This window comes from Haemorhous mexicanus, chromosome 17 (assembly GCF_027477595.1).
Source record: "Haemorhous mexicanus isolate bHaeMex1 chromosome 17, bHaeMex1.pri, whole genome shotgun sequence".
In the NCBI taxonomy this organism is placed as follows: domain Eukaryota; kingdom Metazoa; phylum Chordata; class Aves; order Passeriformes; family Fringillidae; genus Haemorhous; species Haemorhous mexicanus.
In genome coordinates, this window is record NC_082357.1 from 13,006,419 (window position 1) to 13,022,225 (window position 15,807).

The window sequence follows — 15,807 nt, forward strand, 5'->3', positions numbered from 1 at the left end:
CAGACTTTTTCTGCTTCTTGCATCAGCCATTTAATGGTTGTTTGCATCCTGACTCTCCAGACCAGTTCTGTTCTGAAGGGAATCTAGAAGGTGGCATTAATATGTGTGTGTAAATGAAACCAGATGCTTTGATACCAAATGTACCAAAATGTGAAAGACGTGTAAGGTATTACAGGATCTGCTCTGCATCACTGCTTGTTTTTAATGCTTTGGCTCAAGGAACTGCTCATTCCTCCAGTTTTAGAACTGATCTGTAGAGCTTCAGTTTAAAAATTTGCATTTTCTACATGTGCATGAAGATTTTTAATTTTTTTTTATTCAGAGCTAAAAGAGAATATATTGCTGAATATTGGTGGAGAACAAAAGTGTGGGTTTTTTCCTGGTCTTGCACATAGGCCATGTTCCACTGCAAAGAATGTATCTGCTCTCTTGAGCTGCCAAAATCAAAACAAGCCAGGGTAACTCTACCAGCACAATTGGGGTTTGTGCTGCGTCTGGATATTGATATTTTTTAAGTAAAATTCTCTCTCAAAAACTAGAACCATACAACTCCCATGCCTTATAAAAGTCACAGTTCAGAGAAGAGCACACTCCAGCAAGTCACCAAGTCAGACCTCCACAGACATCTTTCAACTGTTGTTAGAATTTCTGTATGTGCTTGTGGGCCTGCTCTTGGTGCACTATAATGCAACCAATGACATTTGCTTTTAATTTCTAAAATATTCCTGATAAGCAATCATTTGTTTAAAGTCCTTTCTACACCTTGCACATCATTTATTGCAAGAGTAAGGATCTCCCATTGTATTTGCCAACAATGTCTTCCTCGTTATTTTTCTTTTAACACTTCTAAGAAGAGAGGAAGTTGATGCTCAGCTACCAACAGCAAGAGCCTGTGAGGTGCATTTCAACTACTGTTTTGTTTGGTTGGGTTTAAAATTCCCTCTGGCAAAGCTCTGCAGGTCATGTGCAGCCTTCCCAGTGCATAACAGTGCAGTCCTCAGAGAAAGAACCTCTGGAGATGTATTAGGAAATTGGAAGTGCCTCTGCTAAAGGTACTGTCCATCAAAGAGATTTATCAGCTCAAGGTTTCTCCCACCCCAGTCTGATTGCTGTCAAAGGGGAGGTTCAAAGCCTGACATGTAGAGGCTTCCAAAAAAAAAAACCCCCATGCCAAAAAATGTGAATTCTCAAAGTTCAGAGCCTCTCCTGCTCAATAAAATGTGCTGAGATTCCCCAGACTGTGCACAAGGATGCACAACAGCTCAAGGCAGAACTCCCAGCTCCACTGTGGGAACAGTGACCCCTTGTTGCTATCAATGCTTTAGGGTTATCTTGAGTACCCAAATCACAGTGTAACATGATCCCTTTCTCTTTTTGATGGACAACTCTGCTGGGTCTCTACGTGCTTGGGAACCACAAGTTTACTGATCCCACATAGAGTATAAGGACAACAATGTGTTTTCTCACATCAGCAAGAATTATAAAAGGGGATGATAAAGAAATTTATCCATTGCAGCTGTTTTACTAACAAGAAATGAACTGAAATGTGTATACCTTACAATAAATATTTTAGAATGAAAAGATATCTAATTCCTGTTACAAAGTTGTATTTAATATCCTCATAGTCCTTGATACTAAGGTAGACAGACACAAAAATTCTCCTAAAAATTAACAAAATTAGTCACTCTTGCCCTTGTAAATTCCTTGGTTAATCCCAGTATAAATCTTTACATTTTACAGTGATACCTGTGATTTATAGATCCCAAGTTATACATGGCTGTATTCTCCAGAGCCTCTGCTGCAGTGCTTTGAATCTACACTTCAGAATAGTTAACACTGGTGATCAGGGCAGAACTGAGTCAAAAAAACAAAATGTAGCAAGAAATTAAAAGTGGAGTCATGTGGCCTTTCAAGCCTGCACTGACAGTCTCACCTTAGCATTTGCTTGTGGCTAAACTCCCATAAATAAACTCTTTATACTAATGGGTTTGTACAAACAGTCAGGGACTATATCCTGCAACACGGGAGATTTTAAGATCTCCCATTAACAGCAGAAGGAAGCCAAATCATGGGAGACTGACTGCAAGATCTGACCTGCCCAAAAGTGCAGAGCTTATCAGCAGAATGTATAAAATCCCTGCATGAGTCTCCCTCCCTGGCATGGAATAACCCCACGTCCCTGTCTCTGCCTGTCAGTGTAAGGCACTGACCTTTCGCATCGTGCTGCTGCTCGCAGGCTGCTGGCACCCAGGGCTTCCTCCAGCTAATAGCTTACAAGTCTTTGGGCACTGATGTCAGAGAGAGCAGGCTGCAGAGAAATGCCAAAACATGCAGGAGATGGTTGTAGGGGTTGGCAGGGAAATGAAGCGCTGGCCGTGTGGAGCTGTGAGGAATCAGGCAGGCAGAGGTGTGTTTATGGAAACAAGTGCTGATGAAGTTGAATTGAATTGCTTCTCAAAAGCAAGTCACTGCCGTGTCTCCAATCAATTTCTGCTTTATAACATGCCACACATTTTAATCAGAATCAATAATCTTCATGATAAACAATTAAACAATTATTCCTCACTCTATAGAGTTTCTCTATTGAAATCGATGGAGTGCGGAGACGCGGTGACAGGAAAGGAGATCTGTAATGAAACAGTTGGGGGCTGGCATGCTTACACCTGCATTGCCATTCCCTGCTCATCCCAGAGGTGTGAGGGTAATTACTCTGGAGAGACCTCCCCCAGCGCTGGCTGGTTTGACTTTGCAGGTTCAAGGTTAGCGGGTATGAAGGGAAGAGTTGGGGAGCTCTGGAAGGGACCTGCAGCAGATGCTCCAGCCCCAGCTCTGCACTGGTTCCAGGCTGGGGTTTGGAAGCAGCAGCACCAGGAGCTGCTGGTGCCTCCTGGTTCCTTGCCTGGTGCAGGAATTCAGCATCAGCTGTGTGTGCTTGGACTCTGCCACACAACAGCCTGTTCCAGCTCACCCCTTCCTCTTGCTCATGCCTCAGCAGGGGGAAGAGGACCCTGCATAGCACAGAGAGAACAGAGTTCCTGGTACCAAGGCGTAAGAGCAGGTTAAAAAGGGAGCTGATTTACACACAGATTCTGTCAAAAAAGCAAGTGCAGCCAGAAGCACAGCTGAGTTTCATTAAAGATTGCCATTGCCTTGCTTTGCTTGGCTGCCAGTCCTGATGATTCTTCTTTAACCTGCTGGATCAAGACCCCCCCAAGTTTGAGGTCTGCTGTGAGGAAGGTTTATATCCTATGGTGACCTTTGATGCAGGGAGATAAGAATCCATTTTACTGGTTAAGGAATGGGATGGTTGTATACTTCATGTGGCAAATCCAAAAATTCAATGCCCTGTGGCTTTACCACTGTGAAAATCTGACCAGACTGTCTCATTTTACATCGTTTTGAATTTCCTCTCAAAACAGCTAAATTATGGTTTGATTGCAGAGCGACCAGCACCTCCCAGGCAGGTGATGACCCCCCAGGCTGACGTGTCCTCCCGGAGCCTGGTGCTGACCTGGGTCCCTGGCAGTGATGGATCATCTCCAATCCGATACTTCACGGTCCAAGTGCGGGAGCTGCCACACGGGGACTGGCAAACCTACTCCTCCTCCATCAGCCACGAGGCCACATCCTGCCTTATTGAAAGGTACCACGTGGTCCCAGGCTGGCACAGAAATTCCCATAGTTTCCCACTAGTTAGGAAACCAAAACAAGCATCGCTCAGCTTCATGTTCTTTTTGGGGGAGAGAGGTTAAGTGAGGCCACTGCTCCCATTTTAGAGGTGGTGTTATGAACAGCAGTTGAGAGATTTGCTGAAGGTCATGCAATAAATCTAATTAAAGTTGGACTGCAGTGCATCTTTTTGAAGCCTTTCCTGGAAGCTCAACACCACAGATAACACTACTCAGGCTAAATCATATGTAGCTACACAGTGCTCTGTAAAATACAACTAGTTAAAAATCCTTTCAGTAGTGACTGATGTTAAAATCCACTCTGAATGCTGCATTGCAATTATCTCTATATAAGCTTTTCCAGATGAAATGAGAACCATTTTTATCTGTATTTTCCATACCGAAGTTTATAGATAGCATCAGAATGTTTAAACTTTGTTATTCAGGCTTCATTATATCCTCTGCAATACTGGTGTAATTAAAGTCCTTGTAACATCAGCAGAAGTAATTGAATGTCTACGAGCAGGTACTTGTTTTGCTGTCCATTTCCTCTGCTGACGAGCCAGTACAAATCAGATTATTTCTAAAAGGCTGTGAGCTTTAGGCTTTAGAATCAGGTATTCTGAGCATTCAGATACAGATTTCTGGGTCTGTTATTAAAAGCATTGGTGGCTGTGGTATATGGCAGCTGACTGGTTGTGTGCCAGTATCTTTCCAGTCAAAACCTGCAAAAACAAGAAAACCACCTATGTCACTTATACTTGACATTGGCATGACTGAAAACAAAAGATCAAACAGGATGATTAATCAAGTTAATCACATTAATCAAGTTGCTGTAGGTAAGTAATTCTGTCCTGATAGGGTGGCATTGCTGAAAGAGATTTCTTCTCCCCCTTGCTGAAAACCCTTTCTTTGGAAGTCCAGAAGAGTCATGGATGTAAGAGTGCTGCCCATCAGAATGCATTATCCTTGATGTTTAATCATTCCTTACAAGTAGCTTGGGTTTGTAGTCAGTGTTCCATCTGCCAGTGGATGGTTAGACACTACCAATTAATTAGTGAAATCCCCCATAAGTTACAGCTCTGCATTACAAACCTCTGCCTGTGACTCCAAAGGCAGCCTCCCCTTCACCTCCCCTGCCAAGCCAAGACAGAATCCTCTTTGCAAGGTTATGTCAGCTGGAAATCACTCTTTGCATATCTCAAAGCACCACATAGATAAAAGAGCTGCAGGGAACCTGTTGTCGCCGTCTTTATTAAATAATCCAAGTAATGGCATTAATTTGGGATTCAGCAGGAGCAAAATGCACCAATCAAGTGGTGTGGTGTAGGGGATTAGTCAGGAGCTGGCACTCTGAATTCCAGAGCCTGCTGGGCCCTGGCTGACCCTGGGCATGTCTCCTGCCTCCTCCCCACCTGTCCTACCCATCCGTGCTCGGAGGATGGGCCCACCCAGATGGCTTTGGAGGATATCTCAGCAAAGCACCTTGACAGCCAGGCTCTGCACAGCCATGCAGAACTCAGATAGCAAGCCCCAGTCGTGGGCTGCTCCATGAGCTGCAGCTTCAGATGTGTGTTCTGGTGGTCTCATTTATTCAGCAATAAAGGAGTGTGTCTGGGAACTCAGGGCAGGGTTCATCTGGGAAGGTGCTGATGGCAGCAGGGGTGGGAGACGGGGGAGGCTGCAGAGAAGAGGCGATGGGGAGAGGAGACAAACTGCTCAGTGACTCTGGTGGGCAGTGGGCAGGTTCTCTGTGGAGGCCAGCTGTGATGAGGGAGGGAGATTTCATCCCCTTTTCAGCCTTGTTTTCCCCATTCCACAGCCTGAACCCGTTCACCTCCTACAAGCTGCGAGTGAAGGCCACCAACGACATCGGGGACAGCGACTTCAGCGCGGAGACAGAGGCAGTCACGACCCTGCAGGATGGTAAGGGAGGAGGAGGAGAGGCACACTGGGGGCTCCCCAGGGCTCCTGGAGCCACTGCAGGTGCTCTCCATGGAGGCTGGAGTGAAAACCAACAGCCAAAGCAGTTTTGTCCACAGGAAGTTGACACAGGTAGCAAGGAGATATGGCTGAATTAACAGGCAGCCTTTAAGTGTCCTGCTGTGACTCCTGATAATGAATCATACTTTCAGGAGTCTCAAAATGGATTTAAACTTCGTTTGATTGGCTTCCAAACTCTGCACTAACCATTATCTTTGCAGAAATTGAATAATTTACAAGAGAGCATTAAAAATAAATGTAGAGCCCTGCATACATTTGAAGAAGTTTCTTCAATTGTTTTCTCCTCACAATCCACGTCAGTCTGCAGAATGGCAAAATTGCTGAGGTATAAGTAAGAAAGAGTATGAAGCTCCTGGAAACATGAGCATTTAATCCTGCAGATCAGGACTAATAAACTGTGAATGACATTGACAAGGCTTTTATTTTTAGCCTTAGAGATCAGCTTCTAATTCCTTGATTGTATAAAGTCGATGTCTGAATGCAGAAGTAGCTCTGATGTCTTGAATGGAGAAAAGAACTCTGAAAAGTAGGAAAAGCTTCAGTATCTGCTTTAACCCTGGGAAGTTGGGTAGATACATGGATAAATATATACAAGTGATGTGGGGGTCAATCTCTTCTCCCAAGTAAGAAGTGGTAGGACATAAGGAAATGGCCTGGTTGCACCAGGGCAAGTTTAGATTGAATATTAGGGAAAACTCCTTCACTGTAAGGTTTCTCAAGCACTGGCAAAGGCTGCCTGAGGCAGTGGTGGAGTCCTCATCCCTGGAGGGATTTGAAAGCCATGCACATGTGGCACTTGGGGACATGAGTTAGCAGTGGGCTTGGAAGTGCTGACTGATGGTTGGACTTGATGATTTTAGAGATATATATATATATATATATATATATATATATATATATATATATATATAGTGATATAGTGCTATTATTTTCTGCAGGGACTGATGAGTTAGAAATGACACTGACATATAAAAATAGGAAGCCATTTTTCCAGGGAATGTGATCTTGAAATCAGAAGACCAGAGAAAGGACAGAGCTCAGGGATGTGGGATGTTTAACAGGAACCCATTTAATACCTGACCAATGTGCTAAGCAGCCCCTTAAAGGCATCTTGACTCTCCACCTTCCTGCACAGCAGCAGCAGGGTCAGTGCAGGCTGTAACTGGTGCTAATGAGGCAGCACTGACTCACTGTTTTGGAATTTAAAATTTCATTTTAAGTTCTCTTTGAATTTAGCTACAGAGGATCCAAAGTTGTGCTTGGCCTCCTCACAATACAGCTGGGAAAAAACCGTGAAAGCTTCTCACCTCCTCAACAAACTGAGCATTTATTCTGCTGAGCAGCCCCAGTGCTGCCACTTGAGCACTGCACTGTGGAGGGCTGTGAGCTCCTGATAAGCCTTTGCTTGGTGTCTTTGAGCTGCTGTGGAGAGTCTGGGAGTGCTACAGGCCATGGGTACAGGAAAGGGTTAACCTGTGGTAAATCAAGCTGTCCTGGCTAAAATAATGTGTGGCTATGTGACACACACTCCTAAATTCAAGGTGGGCTTGCCCCAAAGGTGGCAAAAAAATCTCCTGAAAAATCTGGGAGCAGATTTCTCCCCCTTTGGAGCCAGCACACTGCTGGTTTAACTTTGTTACAGATGGGTTTTTGGTGGTCTGTGAGCAGCTGGCTGCTGCAGCTTCCTCCAGGTTTATGCCCAGAGTTTTCTTGCTCTGCTCAAGCTGCCAAGGCCCCAGGTAGAGCAGGGGATGTAAGGGGAGTGCCTGGCTTCTCCCTGGGCTCCAACATCCACATCCACCATGCTGCTTTTGGGACCCACCATGAAGCAGCTGGGCTAGATTTCCTTCAGCAGTGAAGGAAAAGAACTTGATGAATGAAAGAAAAGCTGTCCCTTTCCCACCCTCGTGCTGTAACTGCTTTTGTTTCCTTTTTCTCTTGTTTAGTTCCAGATGAGCCACCCAGCTCTGTGTTAGTAACTCCCCACACGACTTCCTCTGTCCTTGTGCAGTGGCAGGTAGGTAAAATGAAAAATTCTGATGTTCCTGTGAACAATTTTTTGGTTGCTTTGGCTTGTTGAATTTAAGGGTACATTGCCAGGGACATTTTCTTGAGCTGGAAGTGTTGTACTAACATTGAAGGACTGCAGCTGCTTCCTTGTTTGCCTGATCTAGCATAAATTTTAGTGATGAATGGAGATTCCTGTCAGTTGCTTTTACTTTGTGCCCCACTGGGGCACTGGTAAAGGAGTGCCTGTAGCCATGTCCAAGGTTGTTTCTTGTCAGATCCTTCTGCCCTTTCATTGCTCTCCGTGCATGTGCATCTTTACACAGAAAATACTCCACGGAGATGGTGTTGGTAAGATCAGGTAATCAAAAGCTCATGTTGTGCACAGCCTCCTCCTGCTGCTGGAATGATCAGAAGCCTGAGATCAGTGCCTGAGATCCCATTCATACCTCTGAGGAGCTCCACATGCCCTCTTGACTCTTTGAGAGGAAAACATTGAGTTTCTTCAGAGAAAAGAAAGGAAGTTTGAGCTCTCTGCAGTCTCTCCGGGTTGGATGGGGAAGTATTTGTGTCAAGTCTGCATTTTTTATTGGCATTTCCTCTGCCTTCCTTTATCTCTCAACCCTGGCCTCCTGGGAGATGCAGGAACATTTTGTGATCCAGTGCCTGAGGTTTCTTTTTGCAGAGTGGGCATTAATAGAGGGACCCCAGTTGGGCACTGCACATTATCCACAACCCATTCTGGAGAGCCTCTGCCCACCCTGCTCCCCAGACAATGCCCCCCAAACATCATGAGGATGACTCTGGACAGACTGCATTCTAGTGAAAAATGCACATATGCATTTACAGTACAGATGGGACTCCTTGCATTTTTGGAAGAAAAATAGATGGATGAGGATGTGTTTATTGGTGTGCAGCAGCACTTGAAAATCTGCCTGGCTGTGCTGCTGGGTGCCTGGCCCAGCTCTCACAGGAGAATCCTGAGCAGCACCATTGCTTACAGCATGTTGAGCAAATAGGAGACACGTTGAGCACTTTTACCAGAGGAATTATGGAGAGATGCAAATCTACCTCCCCACCTACAAGAGCCCCCAGCAAAGGGGAAAAAAGAGCAGAAAGAGCGGACAAAGAGGATGTGAGGCACGATGGACCACAGGAATAAACATTCCCCCAGCTGACTGATTACTGGTGTGTAGTTAATGTGAAATAGGTGGTTGTTTAGGTAATTGGATGCTTTTCATTTCATGAAAGTGAAATGGGGTTGTTGTGCCAGAGCCATCTCAAGGGAGTTGTGGGCGATTATATGTCATTACCACATGTATATTAATAGGCCCTGGTAATTCAACCGTACTGTATTTTTCAAATAAACAAAAATCTTGAAGTCCCACAATAGCCTCCAATTAAGAGGAAGTTTCACAGCAGTGTCTAAGAAATAATGTAAACTGAAAACAGCAGTCAAGCTAAATGGGAGAGTGGATTTCCAAGCAAAGCTAAATTTTTAACTTTGAGCTGTGTTAATAATTCACAAAACAAATTCTCGATGCACTATCTGGGCTTTCAGCTGCTTGGTCCAATCAGTCCATTATTTTTAAATTTAAAGGAGGAAGAAAATAAGTAATTTCCAGTGAGGTCTGTTGTATCAATAATGCAGGGTTATTTCAAATGTTCTGGAGGATGTTACACTTAACATCAGGATCATGTACTGTTCTGCTTCTACCTTAGAGATAACAATTACTCAAACTTACATTTCAGCCTTTATTTATTTATTTCTCTTTAGAAAGATGTTTCTCTTACTTCTGTACAACATTATGGGCTGCCACTGCTAACCATTTTACCTATTTCAGCAGATCCCCCAGGCCTTTCTACAAAATCCTAAATAATCCATTACATCAAAAGCAGAGTTTTGTCCACAGAAGACAGATAGGAAGGGGAAGACCTGACCTTTTAGCAGAGTACCCTTTCCAGGAAAAATCATCATTTCCATGGCAAAAAGAGAGACAGTTTGCAAGCTGTTTATTTTCTGAGCTTTCCTGTCCTAAATCTCAAGGAAGGAAAAAATGGAGAATCACATGATAGCATAAGAAAGCAATGTTTTCTTTTTATATATTGTTTTATAAGAAACCAATAACATCAGTGTTGGGTCACAATGAGAAATTAAGATTTAGTTGTAAGGCAGAGCAGGGAGTCACAGCCTCCTCCTCAGCTTCAGCAGGGTTTTCCTTTAGACTTATGCACGATATTCCACTTCATTTTTTTTTTTTTCTCCTAAATTTAAAAAAAAGTTTTTTGGTAATTAAAATAGGAAAAGTCATTGGTAGGTGAGGACACTGCTGTGCTGTGGAGCCCTTCTCTGCAAGGGCACCATCAGGGCTAAAGTAGCCTCAGTGTAATACAGAAAACAAAAAGGCAGAAGACTGGAAAAGAAAAAAGAAAACATCAGGAGAGAGATACTGATAATTTCCAGTAACCCAATCTCATCTGCTTGCACAGGAGGGTGTTTCAGCTGGTCCATGAGCAGTGACATCACAGGGCAGCCCTAGAGGAACCTGGCACTTTATTTGGTCTATTTTCTTAGTCCCTTGGACAAGGGGCTCAGCCTGAGCCTAGGAAAGGCTGTTGTAGGAGAGCTTGATTTATTTGCCTTGTAAAATGCAGTCGTAGAGGGAATATGATTGCCCTTTCTAAAACACATCACAGGAGTAAACACCCCACAGGGAGAAGAACAATTTAACCCAAAAGGCAATGTTAGCACAGGAACAAATGGTTAGAAACTGGCTGTGAATTATTTAGATTAGAAATTAAATGAATGTTTCCAACCGCCCGAGTGGTGAGGCTGGGAACAGCTCCCATCAGGAATGTTGGGAGGCTGAAGAATCAGCCTCATTTCTGGTTGGTTGTTCTGGTTCTGGTTTCTGGAGGTTGTTCTGTCTGTGAGAAAAGCTTTCAGCAGGTGGGTTCTGCATGGGGAGCTCCCAGCCCTGAGGATCCTTGAGGTCCTTCCCAATCCTGTATCCACAGCATCATTCTCCACTCAGATCCCAAATAACAGTGAAAGGTGGTCAGAGCTTTGCCAGAGGATGGAGCACAATGATGAGCATGAAATGAAGAATAAGAGATCTCCACCCAGGCAGAGCAAGTGAAATCTTGGGAGGGTTTGGGTTGCTGTCAGCAGGCTCTGTGCAGGACAGCTGCAAAAGAAGGCAGCTTCTTCCTGGAGCAGGTGTAGTTTCCTTATACTCTGGTTCATGTAATTTTCTATTTTTTGTTTCCATAAACTGCAGTCTTTCTACTTAATTCCTTCAGCCCTCACCCAAAGTAAGGTCCTTGGCACTGAGACAGGACTTCTCTCCCTCCTCTTGCCATTGTGATGGAGTAATGGAAAATTCATGTCATTTCTGGAAGCAGAATTACCAAAGATCTTCCTCATTTCTGTCAAGATGTCCTTTCTTTCTTCATTAAAATTGCATGGGGCATTACCTTCTATTGTGACAGTGTTTCACACCAGCAGTTAATTTTTACATAATGCTTTTCCTTAGTAAAGTTCTCAAGGCTGGTAGGGATTTTTCTGGATTAAAGGCAAGATTATCATTAAAACCCTTTTCATTTATACTTTCAGCCCCTTAAATTTCAGTTAAAGAATCTTTAGAAGATAAATGGCTCAAGGCATCTCTTCTCTGCAGTTCTTATCCTGCATTAGACTCAGGAAAGTAATTTTTTTTCCAAAACATGAGGAATCTCTTTGCTTGTCTCTACCTAAGCAAGCCACCCAGATACAAATCTCCTTTCCAGTGTGCCAGCTGTGTATCTGTAGCAGGGGCTGCTGGAGAAGCCTTGCTGAGGTGTTTTGTCTTTGAGCATCTCCCAGCACGATGCTGAAAGAAAAAAAACCTCATCCCATGGCTGTATGTGCCAAACTGCTCTGAGCTGTTATGGAGGAGCCCTTGGTTCTCCTCTGTGCCCACACCAGAGCCCATCACACTGTAACTTCTCTCTAAATGCCTCTATGAGGTTGCCATTAGACCTAGTTTTGTCTTCCTACTCAAAGCCAGAGCAGTTTTTATTATTCCTTTTAATTTTCCTTTTTATTTGATCATCAGTCTTTCAGTAAAATAATGCCAAATGAAGACTGTCCTGTGATCAGTCCCCAAGGAAAAGGAAAAAATTCTGTCTGTGACAAAACAGTTTATTTCCTTTTGGAAGCAGTGAAACACTGTTTGGCTGTTCCAGTGTTGGTGGAAGGCAACCTGCATTTCCAGGGAATGCTCATTTTTACTTTTCATCCCACCCAGGTTTCTGTGGGCCAAGAAGGAAAGGAGCTTGGCTCATTGTGTGGATTTTTCAGTCAAGAACCTTTTGCAATGGCCACAGCAGAGCAAAATCCTCAAAGCTGCCTTTAATTGTTCTTTTCCAACCACAGAACCTCCAATGCAGTGCGTTAATAATGTCTGCTTTCAGCAGAGCCCAGAGCAGTTGTGATTTCAGGGTTTACCTCAGAACCCTGGGTCCCTCCCTTGAAAATTCCCTCCCAGCTGTGTCAGTCACCTCTCCTTTCCCCTCCCTGACCCCTCCCAGCACTGTCTGTCAGCCCTGGAATTCCAGAAGGGCATAGAGTGGCAGATTCAAAGGATGCCCTCTGCCCCCAGGGGGGCATTGGGCCATGCAGGTGTCCTTTGTCCCTTGAGACCTCCCCTCCTGTACCTGGCTGGTGGATCCCTATGCCTTCCCTTCCCCTCTCCCCGGGTTAAAATAGCCAGCAACCACATGGTTTGGAGAGTTCTGTTGGAGCTGGGGCTGGGTTCAGAGGCCAGAACAAAGTTCTGGATCCAAACCCTCCATCAGAACCGACTCCTTCCCTTCCTCATCACCTTAAAGCTTCTCCACAGCGGGAAACCTGAGGAGCAGCCCCTCTTAAGGGAGGAAGCTCCATCCTGCAGCCACCAGAGCTCCAACATGCCTGGACTTGTCTCCAAGCACCCAGCTGCAGCACCCAGCCAGCCAAAAGTGTCTCTGGGGTCAAACACCACACAGCCATGGCCAAAAGTGTCTGTGGGTGAAACACCACACACCCATGGCCAAAAGTGTCTCTGGGGTGAAACACCACACACCCATGGCCAAAAGTGTCTGTGGGTGAAACACCACACACCCATGGCCAAAAGTGTCTCTGGGGTGAAACACCACACACCCATGGCCAAAAGTGTCTGTGGGGTCAAACACCACACACCCATGGCCAAAAATGTCTGTGGGGTCAAACACCACACACCCATGGCCAAAAGTGTCTGTGGGGTCAAACACCACACACCCAGCCAGCCAAAAGTGTCTCTGGGGTGAGACACCACTCACCCATGGCCAAAAGTGTCTGTGGGGTGAGACACCACTCACCCATGGCCAAAAGTGTCTGTGGGGTGAGACACCACTCACCCATGGCCAAAAGTGTCTCTGGGGTGAGACACCACACACCCATGGCCAAAAGTGTCTCTGGGGTGAGACACCACCCACCCATGGCCAAAAGTGTCTCTGGGGTGAGACACCACACAGCCATGGCCAAAAGTGTCTCTGGGGTCAAACACCACCCACCCATGGCCAAAAGTGTCTCTGGGGTGAGACACCACAGTGCTGCTGTTTGGTTCAGCAGCGAGGGCCAGACAAGCTCAGGCCCATCCTGACTGGCTCTATTGGTAACAATTCCAATGCAGAGCCACTGCCCTGGTGCTGGATGTGTTGCCAAGCCCATCCTAACCAGCCTGATCTTCCCGTGGGTGTTTTGCAGCCCCCCAGGGTGGAGAGTGTGAACGGGCTCCTGCTGGGATACCGCATCTACTACCGCGAGCTGGACTACGACACCGGGGCTGGCACAGAATCCAGAACCATCCAGAACCCCTCAGCCCTGAGAGCAGAGCTCACACGTAAGCCTGTGCTTTGGACCTTAAAATATCCCACAGTGGTAATGTCGTTACACCAGGTGCTGCACACCCCTCTCTTGCCCCATGGAAATAAAATGTAAGTCTAAGAGAGCTGGGAATAATTCAGGTTTTGCACAATCAGCCTGAAGATGCTGAAAAATGTAAGTGACCTGAGTGTGATCAGCGTTGGAATGGTCTGTGCTGAGCTCTGCCAGCATGCTGGAATTGATGGTCTGTCCCCCACATACCCTCTGATTTCCTGCTTCCCCTGCCTCCACTTCATAATTACCCTGCTACACTTTGTTCTGCCTTCAAACGAGAGAAACTTCATTTTCCTCAGCTGGCAACTTTTTCCTTTCTTGCTGGTTTTTTTCAGTAGTTTTTATAATTGCTGTTTTGTTTTTCTTTTTACAGTATGAGGAAAACAGCTGAGGAGAATTTTAAAATAGAATTTTTATAATTTCAAAGTGCTTGTCCACATTTTAGAAGAAAATAGCAAAGATGAGCAAGAATTTTTAGGTGCCTGCTTTCCATTTTAGTCACTGGGATTTATGGTTCACATGGAAAGAAGGTGGAGAGGGAGAGGAATAATAGAAAAAAATGAAAAGGCTTTTTAGATAAAGGCTAGAAAGGAAATCAGAGGGAAGAATAGGCAGAATAAGATGATGTGAGGCAGACATGTGAACACTCAGTAGCTTGAGAAATAAAGTCCAGCAATGAGATGTGCTCATGTAGGGACCAGCTTTTGTCCTCTTCAATGTCACTGGAATATTCAGGATAAGATAATACTCCAAGAGCAGCAGAATAGGGTTCAGTGAGACTATTTTAATATCTTATATCATTGCCACGCTTTCCTGAACCTATAGAAGTGATTTCTACAAAAGCAAGAGTGAATTTTAATGTGGATGCTTTAAATATAAAGTAAGCCCCTAACTCTGACCTCACTTACGTGGTCAGAGCTAATGAGACTTCTCAGACTGAGCAGCTTGAACCAGGACAGAGATGTAAAGATCTCATAGGTGTAGGAATGCAGAAGGGTTTTTCTCAGACAAAAACTGAATGGCTGACAGTGTACATTATGAAATCATGAATTTGGATGCTCTCACAAGATGGGGAGCCTGTGAAACCAACCAGTTTGTCTTTTCCCTCTTCTTGTCTGGCCCTGCAGCTATGTTCCTAATTACTGTAGAGGAGAAAAAACAAGCTGTACCTCTCCAGGGAGTCAAGAGACAGAGAGAGCAAGGGGTGGAGACAAATGTATTTTAAGATAAATTTCCCTCTTTCTCCTCATAATTCTTACCTTAGAACACCTCTGTTCCTCACTGACCCACAGTTCTGCACAGCTTAGCATATTATTACAATTCACTCACAGCAGGAATCTTGAATTCTTTCAGTGAAACTGTGGGAAATCAAATTCACACCTAAAGAAACAGGTCCTGCCCTGATGTAAGTGTTCACTTTGTGGTCCACCTTCCAGCTCAGCACTCTGCAGCTCTTCAGGTTTTGAATTTTGCATCTCGAGAAATCAGGATGTAACACACCACTGAGAGCTTTCGCCCCTAGAAATCATTTCATTTTTACTCATTTGTCCTATTTAATCTAAAAGCCAGAACATCTTTGTGTTGTGTATTTGTGAGCTCTCTGTTTGAGGAGGAAATGAAACAGCTCCATGTGGGCGAGATGCTCTCGATGTGTTACGAGAGAGTGATGTGATTTTATTGCCCTTCAAGGTATATTCCTAAAGCTTAAACTGTGTATGGGTGTGCTGCCTCATTTGCCTCTGTCTCTGCTGTACATCATTTGCAATAACTATTTCCTTGCACTGTAACAAGCTTTCTGCTTTGCTTACCCTGAATAGCCCAAAGCAGCTTCAAGACAGTGAACAGCAGCTCTGCATTAACGACGTATGAATTAACACGTAAGTGCACATTGCCTTCAGTTGAGACTCTTTGTAATGGTTCAAAATATACCCTGGGCAAACTCCTGTGGCTCTCCTCTGTGGATCCAGCAGAAATCAACACAGATTAATGACTCTGGCTTTCTCCAGTTTCTTTTTCTTTAAGCCTTTGCTTCCCCTACACCCAGAGACATCAATGATGCAAGTAGGTAGCTGTTGTAAAACTGTGGCTGCTGGGAAGGTAAAACATTAGTGACTGTAGCAACCCAGCATTGCTGATACTAAATGAATTTTGATTCACTTGCTGTATATTCTGCAGTCCATCTGAGTT

At 44.7% G+C, this 15,807-nt stretch overlaps 1 protein-coding gene across 3 annotated transcripts in view; it reads left to right on the plus strand.

Annotated features, from left to right (window-relative positions):
• SDK1 (sidekick cell adhesion molecule 1) overlaps positions 1 to 15,807 on the plus strand; it is a 390,039-nt gene that overhangs the window by 323,720 nt on the left and 50,512 nt on the right. For 2 of the 3 annotated variants that reach the window (XM_059862197.1, XM_059862199.1), the window contains 5 exons: positions 3,442 to 3,643; positions 5,491 to 5,594; positions 7,619 to 7,689; positions 13,447 to 13,582; positions 15,438 to 15,497. In XM_059862197.1, coding sequence (XP_059718180.1) covers positions 3,442 to 3,643; positions 5,491 to 5,594; positions 7,619 to 7,689; positions 13,447 to 13,582; positions 15,438 to 15,497 — 573 coding nt within the window. The remainder of the gene's footprint in view (positions 1 to 3,441; positions 3,644 to 5,490; positions 5,595 to 7,618; positions 7,690 to 13,446; positions 13,583 to 15,437; positions 15,498 to 15,807) is intronic. The other variant, XM_059862198.1, reaches the window with a different exon arrangement.